We start from the raw sequence: 17,994 nt of genomic DNA on the forward strand, positions 1-17,994 counted from the left end.
ATCCGTAAGTTTTAAAATGATGAGGCCTTATTAGGTTAAATAAATAAGGCCTTACTAGGTTAAAATGATAAGAACCCAACAAAAAAAGAATAACCCCTTACCAACTCCAAACAAAAACATTCACATTCCACTCTCTAATAGTGATAACGGCTTAGAATGCTTAAATGGAATGAGAGTAAGTAGACTCAGTTCCCTTAAAAGTTCATATGGTGGCGGAATCAGCAGTTAGCATAATGGCTATGTCGCTGGACTCCCACGTAGTCGACCGCGGTTTGCGTCCCGGACCCGGTGGCTTAAAACTCACGCCGGGCGCGTGTACATGCGTGCCCAAGATCCCAAGAGGAGAATGGAGGAGAAGGGATTGCGACGTGACCATCCCCCCGGGGGGTGATTTCTTGCTTTCTGTCTCTATGTCTCTGTCTGGCGAGTGCACGCACCCTATAGCAAAAATCTCTCCAAAAACAAAAAGTTTATACGGTGGCTAGAGGGTGGCACAGCGATAACACAATGGATCTACAGGGAAAAGTCCCAGGTTTACAACCCACAAAAGATGAGCCCCAGATCCAGGTATAGAGCAGGTGAATGCGTGTGCCCATAATTCTGGCTGGCAGAGGCTGACGGTGGATCGTGATATGCAAACCCTGTTGCAGGTGCCTCTCTCTTAGAATATAAATAAACTTAAAAAAAAAAGTATACCAGGCCAGCAGGTGTGATGGTTAAGGTGCTGGATCTGACATGTCTGACTCTGTGATTTGAGTCTCAGATTCAGCAGTTTGAGAAACACACTGGGCACGGGTGCACGCATGCCCCAAATCCCAAGAGCAGAATGGAGAAGGGACTATGGCGTGGCCATGGGGGTGGCAGGGAGCTGATTTTTTACTTTTCCTCTCTCTGTGTCTCTGTCTCTCTCAGGTGAGCACAAGCACTCCATGGCAAAAACCTTTAAAATGAAAAAGAGTCTCCTAGGACCAGCAGTTAGCGTAATGGCTATTTTGCTGGACTCCCATGTAGTCGACCGCAGTTCGCATCCCGGACCCAGTGGCTTAAACTCACGCCGGGCACGTGTGCGTGCGTGCCCAAGATCCTGAGAGGAGAATGGAGGAGAAGGGATTGCGGCGTGGCCATCCCCTCTGGGGTGTGATTTCTCGCTTTCTGTCTCTATGTCTCTGTCTGTCTGGCGAGTGCACGCGCCCTATAGCAAAAACCTCTCTCAAAAAAAAAAAAAAAAAAAAAAAAAAAAGACTAATTCAAGGATCACAATACATATGGTATTAAATGTTAGGTGGTTCCTAAGTTTCACTCAAGTCTCTAAACAGGATTTTGCTGTGTCCCAGTTCCCTAAGAATCTGATGAAAGCTATTAAACCACTCCTCAAGTATACACAGAGTTGAATACAAAAGTTGTTACATAAGTTTTAGGTTTCTGATCCCACAAAAGGTTCATTAGTGACTACTACTCAAAGAACCTCAGATTAAGAACCTTTGCTACAGATAGTTCTGAAAAACTTGATTCCATTAAGGATTATTAAATATGTATTTGGGGGAAGGGAAAGCAAGTGAGGGGAGACACTAGATATTGAAGCTATGCTCATACTAAATGACCATTTTGCCCACAACTGGCAAAAACATGGGTCAATGAACTGGTAAGAGAGTACAGTACTCATTCTAAAGATCAGAGGTCTGACCTGTTGAGGCAGTTTGTAGATTCCATAAATCTTAACTAGACTTCACTGGACTTTTTGTAATGGCACTTGGTCACTTAAAAAGTTAAATCTGTTTGCACATTTTTCACATACATACATGGGGTCTTCAAGAAGTTCATAGTAAACACATATGAAAAAACCATGCATAGACTTCAAATTGTTTTGTACCAAATAAACTTGTACTTTAATTTCTTTTTTTTCCAATTTTTTAAAGAGTTATTTTATTTAACTTTATTTATTTAAAGTTGACCAGAGAGGGACAGAGTGAAACAGAGAAAGAAAGGGAAAGTGAGAGAGCAAGCCGCCAGGTCTGGGACTCAAACTGTGGTCAGCCATACGGGAGTCCAGCACCCCCAACTACACACCACCTGCCAGCCCCTTTAATTCTTTTTTTAAAATGCCAGGGGGGTGTGTGTGCACACCAGAGAGAGGAAGGATGTGCTCCCTCCCCAAAGTGGCCTCATCATACCACGACCCTCTTTCCTCTCTACTCTTTTCTGTCAGAATTGAGAGTATGTGCACATGTAGTAGGCGTATTTTCCAAGCCTCCTGGGGCAGGAGGTTCACTGTGGTTGGCTATGTGGGATGCAGCTCTCTCCACAGAGCACCTCTCTGCTGTGCTATGGGCTGGCCTTTTAATTCCACTTTTCTAGATTTTTTGAAACCCCACCCTGTACGTGTGTGTATCAATACATATGTACCTTACTTCAACAGCTGAATGAGCCCAGTAAGTTAATACATATTACTTTATTAAATTCTCTTTAGAAAGAGTAGTTAGGGGGTGGGCCCACAGTCTAGTGGTTTAAAAGAGTTGGGTCCCACGTGGCTGACTACAGTTCAAATCCTGGGCCCAACAGCTTGAAAAATACACTAGGTGTGTTTGTGTGCATGCCCCAAATCCTGACAAAAATGGAGAAATGGAGAAGAAACTGTGGTGTGGCCCCAGCCCAATGGAGGGCACTTTATTCCTCTCTCTCTCTCTGATGAGCACACGTGCCATCTGGCAACTAAAAAAAAGTGTAGTACTGTACAACACTGAAAAGTTAAAAAATACCTGTTCATTTCCTTATGATAAGCCTTAACCTGCTGAGAAACACTCAAGGGACAGGCTTCCATTCTTTCCTGTCGCTATGGGATAAAGATCAGAGGAAAACCACTCACAAAGAGAAAAAAATCCCCTAAAACTGTAAAATTCTCTCCCATTAAGCAATAAGGTCAGAAATATGCTGAAACAGTTTTAGCTTAATTTTTACCAGATGAAAAGTTGGGGAAAGTTTCTTTTTCTCTGAATAAAAGAATGCAATTCAGGTTTTTCAGAGTAAGTGGAATATTATCTGCACACTCCAATAAGAGAATTAAATGCTGCTGTTCTTCATAAATTTCAGCTGTTCACCTTGTGGACTAAAAAAAGAACCAAAGAGACCAGACACCAGCAGATGGCATAATGGTTACATCACTGGACTCCCACGTGGTCAATCACCCATGGTTCAAGTCTCAGACCCAGAGGTTTAAAACTCACACTGTGTGTGTGTGTGTGTGTGTTGTGTATGGGCGTGTGTGTCTATGCCCCAAATCCAAAGGAGAATGGAGGAGAAAGGATTGCAGCATGGCTATCTTCCCTGGGGCGATTTTTCACTTTCTGTGTACCTCTTGTCTCTCCAGTGAGTGTATATGCCCTATAGCAAAAATCTCTCTAAAAACAAACAGACCAAGTAAAGATAATATTTACTATTTTAGTTTCTTTCTATGATTGGGGTCTAGCCTTCAAGTCAGTTGAGCACTATACTGTTTATGTGGGAAAAAATAAAGTAAAATAGATATCATCGAAATTAGTTAAATTTGTGGTGGTTTAGTAAGAAGTAAAATTTAAACACATATAGTTCTTTTCTTTGGATGGACAATTAAAATAAAAAGTGTACCCCTTAGATACATCGATAGACTATTTAAAGATGGTTAAAAAACAAAACAAAACAAAACAAAAAACCCGCAACTATAACATTAGGCACAGATGTTATCTTGGTGACTTTTAGGTTTTTTCCTTCTTTCTCTTTTTTTTGTAAAGCTTACTCATTTCTTCCATAGTGAGAGATACTCAGGGGGTGATGGAAGGAGATAGAGACTACTCCCAACAAGGCCTTGACATCACAATCCTCCCCAAGCTGCAGCTACCCCAGATCACGGGCACATGCAGCTTCTCAGGACACTGAGTTTTATCACTGTGTAATCAGCCAGCCTGCGTAAAAGGGTTTTATTTTCTTCTTTATAAAATTGAAGAAAATATGCTCAACAAAGATCGTCAAAGTGAATCCCAGGAATAATTGACTTTCATCAAACAAGGAAACATAATTAAACTTCTCTTCAGTATTTCTCTATTTTAGTATTATTTATTTAATGTTCTCTATTTTAGAAGATATGTGACCATAAATGTCTGGAGATAGAAAAAAAAACTATCCTGGGCCAGCCTTGCAGCCAAGGGAACCAGAGCCTATGTGGCCAACTACATGGAATCCTAGCCCTGGTGGCTTGAAAAACATGCTGGATGCATGTGCAAACATGCCCAACATGACAGGGAAATAGAGAAGGAACTGTGGTATGACCATACTCTGCGGGGGCAGTGGGATGGAGGAGTGCATCCTGGAGAGGACATGCAACCTCCGACAATTAAAAAAAAAAAAAAAAAAAAAAAGACTATAATAATTGAACTTTTATTAAAATATCAATTTTACTTATATTGATCTTAAGTTAAAAACTTAACATCTTTTCATTTTAATGGAAAGGAAAATATATTACAGTACATATCAAACTCAATATTTCTCTAAAAACAACAAAAAAAGAGTAAATAATAGATGGTTTATTTCAACTTTTTTTTTTTAGGTTTTTGCCATAGAGTGTGTATGCTTGCTCAAGAGAGACGGACAGAGACAGTGAGAGAGAAAGTGAGAACTCACCCCGCCTACATCTCTTCTCCTCTTAGGATTCTGGGTATTCATGGATATGCGTCTGGCATGATTTCTTGGCTGTCAAGTCTGGGACTTGAACTGCAGTTGGCCATGTGGGTGTCCAGCATCTTAACCACTACATCACCTGCTGGCCCCTTCATCTGAATTTTTATCATTGAGCTCAGATAAAGTTTTCAAAAAAACACAAAGATTTTGGATACTGAAATAAATTCAATTCTTTGCAAAATCAAAGGTCGCTCGTAAAGATTCTGAAAAGCAGACATGCAGATTTCTACCAAGATTCTTTGTATTTAGGATCCAAGAGTTTAACTCACAATTTAATAAATACATTACTTTGTATGACAGGTCAGTTTACTTCTTTAATAAAAACATAAACCATTATACCTTTAGTTCTTCTATGGACTGGTAGTCATTGTTCTTGATCTTTTCTTTCATGGTACTAAAATCCATTGGGTGTTTAATGATCATGGAGTAGCCAGGAGCAATAAAATCAGTCACAGGAAATGAAAAGAAAGCACTTGGGTCTTTTCTGTGAAGACATGCAAAAGGCAATGTTATATTTTTACTAAAAACAAACCTATTGGTCTAAGGGCAGAAGTCAGAGGAAATCTTCAGATGTAGAAAGAATGTGCAGTATGTCTACATGTTTTTCACTAAAAACTGAAGTAATGATTCTAAATACTAATAACTATTTAATAACAAGGTTAAGACTTTTAAAACACATGCTAGTTGTACACTTAAGTCAGAGAATCTTTCTTTTTTAAATATTCAGCCTAATAGATGCAGGCAAAAATTAAGCAAAATAACCTAAACAACAGCTTAGTCTTTGGGAGATTAGTACTGAGTATTTTTTAATCAGCCCCACGGAAAAGGACAGAAACAATAAACTATGAGTATACATTTGCAATCCTCCATATTACTTTCTAAGGTAGGCTTGCACTCTTGTTCCATGTATGCGTATTTTCTCAATCAGTAGATACAACCTCTATCATGTAAGAAATGTGGGGGTGCTCAACTGACACTAAACAAAGAATCTCTTAATACCCCTACATTTGCAAATCAGTGCTTTTAAATCACAGGTTCTTTTTTTTTTAATAATTATTTATTTAATTTTATTTATCCATTCATTTATTTTAATTTGACAGAGAGAGATGCACAGAGAGAGGAGAGGGAAAGTGAAAAAGCAAGCCACCAGGTCTGGTATTCGAACCATGGTCGGCCATGTGGGAGTGTCTAGCGCCTTAACACCACGCCACCTGCTGGTCCCCGGTAAAAGAGATTTTAAACTGTGCTTGCTTGAGAACAAATTGTTCCCAATTTGCTAATGTAGTTTGTTTTGTTTTTTTATTCTTTTTTTTTTAATAATTATTTATTTAATTTTATTTATCCATTCATTTATTTTAATTTGACAGAGAGAGATGCACAGAGAGAGGAGAGGGAAAGTGAAAAAGCAAGCCACCAGGTCTGGTATTCGAACCATGGTCGGCCATGTGGGAGTGTCTAGCGCCTTAACCACCACGCCACCTGCTAGTCCCCACAGGTTCTTGACTTCTGGCTGTACAATAGAGTCAGCAGAGGAGCATGAAAAATATCCACAGGAGTATGGGGGAAGACTTACTCTAGACTCATTAAATCAGAATCTTTTGAGGAAGGACAGGAATGTCTAGGCATTGGTATTTCCAGGGTTGAGTATTGGAGTTGGTATCTGAGTATTTGGCACAAGAATTTCCAGTATTACCAGAGTTGAGAATCAGCACTCTACGTGATTAAGTCATTAGACTGATTCCCCCCCTACCCCCTCTGGAAATCTGGCATATAAAGTTTTTCTTTCTCCAAATTACAGCAATAGTAACTAAATGGTTTCAAACAACAATAACAGCAACAACTTTTAAAACTTATTTACCACACTGCCAGGTCCAATGATAGATACTTGATTTATTTTTTTCTAATCCTGACATTAAGGTAGTGGTATCCTCACTTGTATATGAGAATACTGAGGCTGAGAGGCAAAAATCATTTGTTCTAGGTCATGAATCTAATGAAAGAGTCAGAATCTGAATTCAGGTCCATGTGAATCTGCATCTTTCACATCAGAGAAATGCCCAAACAGTGAGACTTAAAAGAATAGCAGTAAGCAAAAACACTCAGCTTGGAACTTGTATATCAGAATGTATGCTTTTCATAGAAGTTACTGTAAATAACCACAGTACAGATCTCTGGATGACCTTCTGACTACCTTTCAGAGCAATTATCTACATTCCCTGAAATTTGAATATAAAGCCCCAACGAGTTTCGACTAAAATGGTTTTACCAAACTTGAAAAACATTTTTTTTTAACCAGGCTTAGGTCTGAACCTCAAGGATAAATAAGTATCCAATTACTAAGGCTCATCACAAGGATGTGGCTCTGGGTTCTAATGCCCAAAATGTTCTGAGCAGGACTAAGACATACTTTGTACCGAGACATACTTTCTAAAGTAGATTTCTTTTAAGGTGAAATGAATTAATCTATATTCTAGTCTTATGTTATAAGAAATAAAACTGAAAGGTAGCCAAAACACTTCATAGTTATAGCTTCTAGTAGGGATGGAAGGCCCAATACCTACCTACTCATCTTTTTGGGGCAAGTAATGAATGATTTATTCAAGTGTAAAAGACAAGAGATGTCCTTTTCTCAACTACTCTGAAACACCAAAAAAAGAGGCCGGTAACTTCTGATCTTAACTGCAAAGCTGAGTAGGTATTGAATATAGATTGCACTATAGACTTTTATCTTCAAACATTATTATGATATGTTCTGGGTTGACATATAAGTACATGTGAGAAGAAAGTCCACTATTAGAATGCATGTCCTATAACCATGATCCCTCCTCAAATAATGTAATATTGTTGAATTGAAAATTCAAATTCTGAGTATAGAAAGGTACAAAAAAATATTTTAACAAAGACTCAGTTATTCTTTTCGCTTTTAAGAACTTGACACTGGTTTAATCTAGACATTAAAATTCTTTGAATAAATACTGCACTTGGAAGAAGGGTCATAAATTCCAGTTTTGGTACTTAGTTTTTTCTTCCAGACTTAGTAACTGTTAAACACTCATGGCGTAACAAACACTCTATAAATTCACAAGAGGTACGTTGGTTTATCTATTTGCCTATTATTATATATCTCACAGAAATTCCATTTATCTTAAAAATACGATGGAAATTTGAGAATATCGATTCAACATTGAAGTTCATTTAAAGCTCTTATGCAGTGAGAGAGAAACATTCTAACCTTCTTGTTTGGCTAAAGAGCTTGTGAGAGGCTTCTCAGGAGGCAAATCTAATCTTATGGGGGCATGACACTGGAGGTCTTTTTCGGCTTCATTCTCCACACGGTCTCGATCTCGCTTTTTTTTATCCTCCTAAATGTAATAAAGAGAGATAACTCAGAAATCTTCCAGGATTAATGCCTTTAAATATGTGAGTCATTTACATTTCAGTCGGGGAGAAAAATAATGGAAAGAAAACAGATTTTTTTCCCTGCAGGTATAAAGTGTAGTTTATTACTCACTGCAACAGCAGCAGCCTGAATCAGCATTTGTGTTGGTTTTCTGAGCCCACTTTCCACTACCCAAAGGGTAATGCAAAGAAGTCATGTAATGATACTCGTACACATAGTATGGTGTATTTTATTATTTAGGTTAAAGTATAATTGACTTACTGCTTTTAAGTGAACTAAAATCTTTTTCATTAAAAAAACTATTTGTGAAGAAACAATGCCATCTACTGGAAAAGAAGAGAATGACATGTTCATAAAGAAAAGTACTCTGTCAGAAAACAATCAAAAATATAATAGTATTTACAAGAGTAATATAACACTCTTAGAAAGAAATCTAATAAAAGATGCCTGAAGAGCTTTTAGAAAAAAATATAAAACACTTTTGAAGGTTACAGTAAAAGACTGAAATAAAGAAGATATATTAATATATACCATGTTCATGAATTGGAAAGTAGTCAATTCTCAGGCCAGCCCTGCGATCTATTGGCTAAGGGAGCCAGGCTCCCCGTGGCTGACTGTGGCTTGAATCCTGGCCCTAGTGGTTGGAAAAACACACCACCCACATTTGCATGCATGGCCCAAATCCCAATGAGATGGAGTACTGGAGAAAGAATGGCAGTAAAAGCAGGCCACATTGGGAAGTGCTTTTTCCCCTTCCCTCTCTGTTGCTCTTCTGGAGACTGCATGCACCCTTTGGCAATAACAATAAAGCAAAGCAGTCGATTTTCTCCCAAGTAACCAATAAATACAGAACCAATCAAACTTATAAAACAATGTTTTTCATGAAACCTGACAAGCCAATTGTACAAGTTATCTTGAAAAATGAATGGTCAAGAATAATCAGAATAGTCTGAAAAAGGTCACAATAAGATCATGTGTCTTGCCACATACTAAGTATTTGTACAAAGTGATAAAACTAAGACAATGTGGGTCTGACATAGGAACAAACAGATTTACAGTAAAGAGCCACCAAATAAATCCATGCACAAAGAAAAATCTGGGTGAGTCAGAAAGGCAGCATTATAATCAAGGATAAATAAGTGGTCCTGGAACAACTGATTATCTACACTGAAGAAAAAATACAATTAGATCCCTACCTCATGCCATACGCTAAATAAAAACCTAAATGTATAAGGCAAAGCTTTAAAACTTCAAGTAAAAGCAAAGAATTTTTAAGACTCATAAGTATGTAAATTTTTTTGAAAATAAGACACACAAAAAATTAAATCTTAAAGGGAAAACTCAATAAATGTGACTCTATAAACTTACAGGCCCAGCTGATGGCCCAAAAACTACTGGATTGGACTACAGTGCTGAAAGCCATGTGGTGACTATAATCTAGTTCTCTGACATAGGTGACCTGAAATGTGCCCATGCCCAGACCCTGTTGAGAGTATTCTCTCCCCACCACCCAACTCTAAATTTAAAAAAAAAAAAAAAAAAGTAAAAAGCAGTTACAGGGACCAGCAGGTAGTGTGGTGGTTGAGGGCGCTGGACTCTCACGTGGCTGATTGTGGTCTGAGTCCTGAACCTAGCAGCCTGCTCTCTCACTTTCCCTTTCTCTCTGGTCAAACTAAGAAAAATAATAACAACATATAAATATTTCTTAAAAACATACACATGGGACCAGCAGTTAGCATAATGGCTATGTTGCTGGACTCCCACGTGGTCGACCACGGTTTGTGTCCTGGACCCGGTGGCTTAAAACCCACACTGGGCACGTGTGCATGCATGCCCAAGATCCCAAGAGGAGAATGGAGGAGAAGGGATTGCGGCGTGGCCATCCCCCCTAGGGGGCGATTTCGTGGCCATCCCCCCTAGGGGGTGATTTCTCGTTTTCTGTTTCTCTGTCTGTCTGTCTGGCGAGCGCATGCGCCCTATGGCAAAAAATCTCTCAAAACAAAACAAAACAAAAACAAAAACACACACACACACAACACAAATTTTGGTACCTTAACAAAACCTATAAACCAAGCTAAAAATCTAGGTATCAACTAAGATAAAGTTGACTTGACTCAGAAAGTATGAACCAAGATTACGTAAAGACCATCTACAAATCCATGCAAAAGGCAAAGAACTGCCCCCACCCAAACAGGTAAACATCATAGGCAATTCACAGAAGAAATCTGAAATATCAAGAAATATGAAAACTAGTTCAAGCTCCCTAAAACTTGGGGAATTATTCTCAGTTGGATTTTACAGACCTAAAAAGTTATTTTATTGACCTATGTCCCACATTCTTATTCCAGTACCTATAAGAATATTCTCAAAGCTTGGTGCTCCAACTAGGAACACCAGCATTATCTATGAATTTGCTAGAAATGCACATTTAGAGGTCATATTATGGTTCTCAAGTTGTACTGTGCTTCACAACCATCTAAAGTTCTTATTAAAACACAGACAGGGACCACCAGTTGGTATAGTGGTTACACTAGCAGACTCCCATGTAGTTGACCATGGTTTGAGTCCTGGACCTGGTGGCTTAAAACTCACACAGGGTGGGAACCAGCAGTTAGTGTAATGGCTATGTCGCTGGACTCCCACGTAGTCGACCGCGGTTCGCGTCCCGAACCCGGTGGCTTAAAACTCACGCCGGGCGCGTGTGCGTGCACGCCCAAGATCCCGAGAGGAGAATGGAGGAGAAGGGATTGCGGCGTGACCATCTCCCCTGGGGGGTGATTTCTCGCTTTCTCTCTCTATGTCTCTCTCTGTCTGTCTGGCAAGCGCACACGCCCTATAGCGAAAACCTCTCCAAAAAACAAACAAACAAACAAACAAACTCACGCAGGGCATGTGTGCATGCGTGCCCAAGATCCTGAGAGAATGGTGGAGAAGGGAATGGGTGTGGTCAGCCCCCCTGGGGAATGATTTCTCACTTTCTGTCTGTCAGCGAGTGCACATGCCCAATAACAAAAATCTTTCAAAAAACAAAACAAGGGAACGCTAAGGGAACAGCAGTTAGCGTAATGGCTATGTCGCTGGACTCCCACGTAGTCGACTGCGGTTTGTGTCCCAGACCTGGTGGCTTAAACTCACACCAGGCGCGTATGCGTGTGTGCCCAAGATCCCGAGAGGAGAATGGAGGAGAAGGGATTGTGGCGTGGCCATCCCCCCGGGGGGTGATTTCTCGCTTTCTATCTCTCTGTCTCTCTCTGTCTGTCTGGCAAGCACACACGCCCTATAGCAAAAATCTCTCCAAAAAAAGAAAAGAAAAGAAAAGAAAAGAAAACAAAACACAACACCCCAGATGGCCAGGTTCTATCCTCAGAAATTCCAACTCAGCCTGAGAATTTGCATTTCCAACAAGATTTTAGGACATGCGGGTGCTGCTAGTAGAGAGAATAATGTTATCCTTCAGCATGGAAGTGATCCCAGTTTACCATTAATGTAAGTTGACTATTTTTCTGTGGTCTCACCACATACTCCATAGCAGAATTTCTTGACTTTATGAAGTTCTGTATCCTCAGGCTGGCTCCATAGCACAGTGGTAAAGAGAGCTGGATCCCACATGGTCACCCACAGTTCAAGTCCTAGCCCTGGCTGCTCAAAAAACATTCAAAGTGTGTGTGCATGTGTGCCCAAATCCTGCCAGGATGGAGAGATGGAGGAAACAGGGCTGTGCTATGACCACATCCCATGAGGGATGCTTGCTCCCTTTCTCTGGTGAGTGCAGGTACTTCTGGCAATTAAAAAAACAAAAAAAAGTAGTAGTAGTTTTGTACCCTATGCCCTGAAAAACTGACATAAATCTTTTGCAGCTTGGCAGATTTAGAACATCTGTTCTACAGAAAAGACCCCTAGAGACACAGATTCCTTACCAGTAAATATGAGAAATGTAGATGGCTTGAAAGAACTAGAGCCTGGTACCAGTGCCAAGAGTCTAGGGCATATATGGCAAACTTTCTGTGAAGAGTCAGATAGTAAACACTTCGACTTTGTGGTCATAATGTCTGTCACAACTACTAAATACTGCTGTGGTAGCATAAAAGCAGCCATAGACAATAAATAAATAAATGAATGAGTGTGGTATGTTTCAAAAACACTTTACAAAAATAGGTGCTGCTGTTCAATTTCCTGACCCAGGATCTACAGGTCCAGCTTTATGTTGAAAACACTCTGCAACCTTAGGCAATGTATTCGCTTTCAACAGACTAACACTTGCAAGATGGGGTTAACTAATTACATTTATTTTACAGAATCTGGGAGATATCAAATAGGTCATGAAACAGAGACATTGAATAAGTATAGGTTATTTTTCAGTACAGCTAACGAATATAACCTACTGAGACAGAGTCCAAAAGAGAAAAAGACTGAATGGCAATATTGTAGTATGTTATTGTCTGAGGTGAATCAGGAGACCTACGAATTTGGACCTGAGCGATTTCAACACAAAGCTTTCTAAGTAGGTTTCCTTACAGTTTCTCTCTCTCTCTTCAATATGCATTAGAAACTGTTATCAGACTAGTACTACTAAGGCTAAATTTCATCTTTCTTCACTGAGACAGTTTGTGACTTCTCATTGCCTACACATTAGAATTTAAACTTCCTACTCTGACATCTTAACTGCCTTTCAGATCTCATCCTAAAGTCCCCAGTATGTTCTCTGTACTTTGCCCATTTTCATGCTACTGTTCACATCAGTCTCCAACTTGATGTGTGAGCTTCCTTACCTCCCAGTCTCTATGCAGTGTATGACATTCTATTCCAGGATCAGCTTCTATTATCAGCATATGAAGGAAAACTGGGTTGTCAGGTCACCTTTGAAAGTATTTCCGTAAGATGCCCATAAGATCTTGCTATGCTATTCACACTGGCCATGTGCTTGTGATCCTCCTGCCTCAGTCTCCTGAAGAGCTAGGAGTATAGGTGTGTACCATCACTCCAGCTTTTTAGGAAGTGAACTCAGGCCTTCCAGGTGGCATCAGCCTGCCATTTAGCAGCACCAACCAGCACATTCTACTGTAGCTGAGTTAATATGTAAGGTCTTTTAAAGTAAAATGTACATGTAATATACAGAAAGAATATTACTTCCATACTACTGTAATAGGGCTTTTCCTCAGAGCATGTAACTAACTCCATGAACATCTAGTGTAACATCACTGTATTTTTTAAAATTTTCTTTATTTTCCTTCATTAGAGAAAAAGGGGAAGGAAAGGAATACACAGATACAGGTACCTGTGAAAGGGTCTAGCAGTGTGGTGATCCTCCTGCCCCAGCCTCTCAATCGCTAAAACCACAGTCACGTGCAACTGCACCCAGCGTGTTCAGGTTGGCCTGGTGACTAATCTTGAGCCTCCCATACTTCTTTTTTTGGGGAGAGGTTTTCACTATAGGGCACGTGTGCTTGCCAGACAGACAGAGACATAGAGACAGAAAGCGAGAAATCACCCCCAGGGGGGATGGTCACGCCGCAATCCCTTCTCCTCCATTCTCCTCTTGGGATCTTGGGCACGCACGCACATGCGCCCGGCGTGAGTTTTAAGCCACCGGGTCTGGGATGCGAACCGCGGTTGACTACGTGGGAGTCCAGCGACATAGCCATTACACTAATTGCTGGTTCCCAGAGCCTCCCATACTTCTTCCAGCCTCCCAACTTTGGTACTACCTGTGTGCCACTGTGGCTGACTGTATTCTGATTTCTAAAGCTCAACTCAAATGCTACTTCCTGAGCAAAATCTTTTGTGATTTTCCTCAGCCCCATGTAATTTCAAGAGTCTCAGAACTAAAACTCTGTATCTGTTAGGACACTAACTTTCTTCTTCGTGCACTGGGGTAGAGGTTGGTTTCCAGTTTAAAAACTGTTTTAGACTAAAGACCTCTTAAGTGCAAAAGCTGAGTTCTTGTTCTGGCACTGACTGTAAATCATGTACGTTACTTTACCTCTCAGACGTCATTTTCTCATCTATGCCAGAGAAGACAATATAAACAAACGATTCTACTTCTGGGTATACATTCAAAAGAAATGAAAATAGGGTCTTGAAGAGATCTTTGTATAACTCATGTTCATAGCAGTATTCATCACAGCCAAAAAGTAGAAGCAAATCAAATGTCGACTGACTGATAAAATGTGACACAGCCATGCAATTCAGCCTTAAAAAGGAAATTCTAACACATGCCACAACACAGATGAACCTTGATGACATTATATGAAATAAGCCAGTCACAAAAAGACAAATACTGTATGATTACACTTCCATGAGGTACCGAGAGTGGTTAAACTTATCTAAATAGAAAGCAGAATGGTGATTGCCAGGGGCTGAAGGGAGGTGGGAAAGAGAATTAGGAGTTATTACTGGGAATAACAAAGTTCTGGAAATGTGTCACAACAATGTGAATATACTTAACACTATACAACTGTACACTTCAAAGTGGCTAAGGGGCAAGCAGGTTCATGGTGATAAAGGTGCTAGATTCCCACATGGTCATCCACAGTTCGAATCCCAGAACTGGCGGCTTAAAAATCACACTGGGCACATGTATGTGCTTACCCAGAATTCCGAGAGGAGAATGGTGGAGAAGGAATTGAGGCATGGCTAACCCCCTTTGGGGGCAGAGGGTGATTTCTTCTTCTTTTTTTTTTTTTTTTGGTTTGGAGAGGGTTTTTTTGCTATAGGGCAAAAAAAAAACCTTTCTGTCTGTGCACTCGCCAGAGAGACAGAGAGACGGAAAGCAAGAAATCACCCCCCCATGGAGGATGGCCATGCCACAATCCCTTCTCCTCTCGGGATCTTGGGCATACACGCACATGTGCCCGGCATTAGTTTACACCACCAGGTCTGGGACTCAAACCGCGGTTGACTACATGGGAGTCCAACGTCATAGCCATTACGCTAACTGCTGGTCCTGGGGGTGATTTCTTATGTTCCCTTTCTCTGTCTCCTCCCTGCAGTCACACACGCTCTTTGACAAAAACCTTAAGAAAAGAGTAAAAAGGCTAAGATGATAAATTTTAGCTATGTATATTTTTACCAGACACACACAAAAAGACAGTAATACCAGTCTTACCAGGATTATGGTAAGGCATACAGTAAAAGGTAACATAAATAAAACATTCAGCACAGAACCTGGCATATAGTATGTGTTTAACGAGTAGTTATTATCTGTAAAATATATGTGTAGGTTTTTAGTAATCATGGGTGTATATAGTTTTTCACTTATAACAACTTCATAAACACTTCTGTTATCTTGATGAATCACCATGTTATCAACTTAATAGCCTACACAGAAGTTTAGCTACAGTACCTTAGTTTTACTCAACTGTTATCTTGTGCATGTATTGCTAGATCATATGGTACGAGCATTTTTTCATCAGATGTTATTTTTTGCAAAATATGTGAATAAATCAGCTTAAAACATAATTTTTTTTTTTTTTGGAGAAGTTTTTGCTATAGGGCGCGTGTGCTCGCCAGACAGACAGAGAGACACAGAGAGATAGAAAGCGAGAAATCACCCCCCCAGGGGGGATGGCCAGACCGCAATTCCCTCTCCTCCATTCTCTTGGGATCTTGGGCACGCACGCACACGCACCCGGCATGAGTTTAAGCCACCAGGTCCGGGACTCGAACCGTGGTCGACTACATGGGAGTCCAGCGACATAGCCATTACGCTAACTGCTGGTCCCCATGATTTTTTTTTTAAAAGAGATTTTTGCGATAGGGTGTGCGTACTTGCTGGACAGTCAAAGACAGAGAAACAGAAAGTGAGAAATCACCTCCCCAACTTGGGGGAGGATGGCCACACCGCAATCCCTTCTACTCCATTCTCCTCTTGGGATCTTGGGCACACATGCACATATGCCTGGTATGAACTTTAAGCTGCGGGGTCCAGGCCTCTAACCATGGGTGGTTACCTGGGTGTCCAGCAACTTAGGTTTATGTCATCTGCTGGTCCCCAAATCTGTATTTGCATATTATCTTTGTCTCCTGTACAATAATTAAAAATAACTAATGAATATTGATTTAACCAATGACTATTGATATTCCTATACTGTGATACTGTGAGAATGGAAGAAGGGAATTGGAAGGAGGAACAGCATAAGAATGCTAATTTAAACCATCTTCTATAACATGACCTCTATTAACGATAGAAACTAATAAATAAGTAAACAGGGGCTGGCAGGTGGTGATTAAGGGCAATGGACTCCCACATGGCCAACCTGAGTTCGAGTCCTGGACCTGGTAGCTCGCTTTCTCACTTTCCTTCTCTCTCTCGCTCCCTTCCACTCTCACTCTGTCTCTCTCTGGTCAAATTATAAAGTTAAATAGCAATATAAACCTAGATTTAGAAATGGAGATAATATCCAAAGAATGACACCAATAAAAATTTAGGACACAAGCACCAGAGTAAAGCAGAAGTCTGCTTTGGTGTCTTCTCCATTCTTCTGCCAGGATATGCACATCTGCAGGTGGGGAGTGTTTTTCAAGCTGCTGCGTCTGGGACTCCAACTGTGCTGTTGAGCAAGTGGGATCCAGTCACCTTAACCACTACGCCATCGGATACCACTCCGCCCAGGCTTTTTTTTTTTTTTTTTGAATAGGGCACATGCAATCGCCAGACACACAGAGAGACAGAGAGACAGAAAGCGAGAAATCACCCCCCAGAGGGGATGGCCACACGGCAATCCCTTCTCCTCCATTTTCCTCTCAGGATCTTGGGAATGCATGCACACGCGCCTGGCGTGAGTTTAAGCCACTGGGTCCGGGACTTGAACCGCCATCCAATACGTGGGAGTCCAGCGACATAGCCATTATGCTAACTGCTGGTTCCTCCCCCCAGGCTGTCTTGAGCACATTTTTCCTACCCTTCTTAAATGAAAAAGGCATTCTTTTAAGCGCCTCCTGAAAACCAGGACTTAGCTACTCACTCACCTGGTGAGTACAAGTTCCTGTGAGTTTAATTAAATATTTGCCAAAAGGACGCCTGTATCTGTGTCCTGCTCTTCCTCACAACCACCCAGATCTTAGGGGCTTTTCAAAGTGTCACTGAACACATAGAAAATAGCAAGGCTGGGAGCTGGAGGCGGGACCACTTAGAGGTGCCATGAGCTAAGATGAAGGACGGCGACCACCTTTACCTTTACTCTTCTCCGCTTTCTCCCTTTCTCTTCCCCAGGAACCTGCTTCTCTCCTTTCTTCCTCTTCTTCCGCTTTCTGTCCTTGTGTTTGTCATGATCGTTTTTGTCGTCGAAGAGGCTGGAGTCGTGCCCCGAGCTGCCCGTGGAGAGCTCGGTGACTTCATTGCCCCCCACTTTAAGGACCAGCTTCAGGGGTTTCTCTACATATTCTTAAACAAAAGGACAGCGGCTGGATTAGGGAGGGCCTCGCTGGGCAGTGCCAAGAAGCGGGCGCCAAGGCGCACCAGGCGGTGCGGCGCCGCTCGGGCACGCAGTGGGCGCCCCACCACCTGTTGAGTGACCGACCCCCGCCCAGGCTGCGGCGGGGCCGCCTGCCCCGAACGCTCCCGGGCCTCTCGGGCCGTGTCACACCTCCCCACCAGAGACCACCGGCCCAGGGCCACCCGGGTTCGAATGCCGCCCCCACTTGGGGGGTCTTCGCGGGTCCCGGCCTGGCGTAGAAGGGGCGCCCCAGGTCGGCCTCGGGCACTCCAGGGTCATTTCGAAAGAACGTGAACCCCTTGGAGCCTCCCCCCGTTCCCCAGCCCGGCCCGGCCCACTCCTCACCGTCGTAGATGTGTTTGTCGGACTTGTGCTTCTTGTGCTTCTTGCCCATGTCCGACCGGGCCCCGGTGCCCGCCCCCCGCGCCAGGCCCAGGCCGTGCGGCGCCGCTT

At 41.7% G+C, this 17,994-nt stretch overlaps 1 protein-coding gene across 1 annotated transcript in view; it reads right to left on the reverse strand.

Annotated features, from left to right (window-relative positions):
• Nucleotides 1–17,988, reverse strand: part of BRD7 (bromodomain containing 7) — a 42,392-nt gene extending 24,404 nt beyond the window's left edge. Inside the window, exons 1-5 of the mRNA XM_014590234.2 lie at nt 17,887–17,988; nt 17,281–17,489; nt 7,940–8,069; nt 6,281–6,302; nt 5,047–5,191 (exon numbers count right to left, since the gene is read on the reverse strand). Of these exons, the coding sequence (XP_014445720.1) occupies nt 5,047–5,191; nt 6,281–6,302; nt 7,940–8,069; nt 17,281–17,489; nt 17,887–17,935 (555 nt within the window). The 5' untranslated portion in view covers nt 17,936–17,988. The remainder of the gene's footprint in view (nt 1–5,046; nt 5,192–6,280; nt 6,303–7,939; nt 8,070–17,280; nt 17,490–17,886) is intronic.
• Between the last annotated feature and the right edge of the window lie 6 nt (nt 17,989–17,994).

Source organism: Tupaia chinensis, unplaced genomic scaffold, assembly GCF_000334495.1.
Source record: "Tupaia chinensis unplaced genomic scaffold, TupChi_1.0 Scaffold000422_1, whole genome shotgun sequence".
NCBI classification, from domain to species: Eukaryota; Metazoa; Chordata; class Mammalia; order Scandentia; family Tupaiidae; genus Tupaia; species Tupaia belangeri.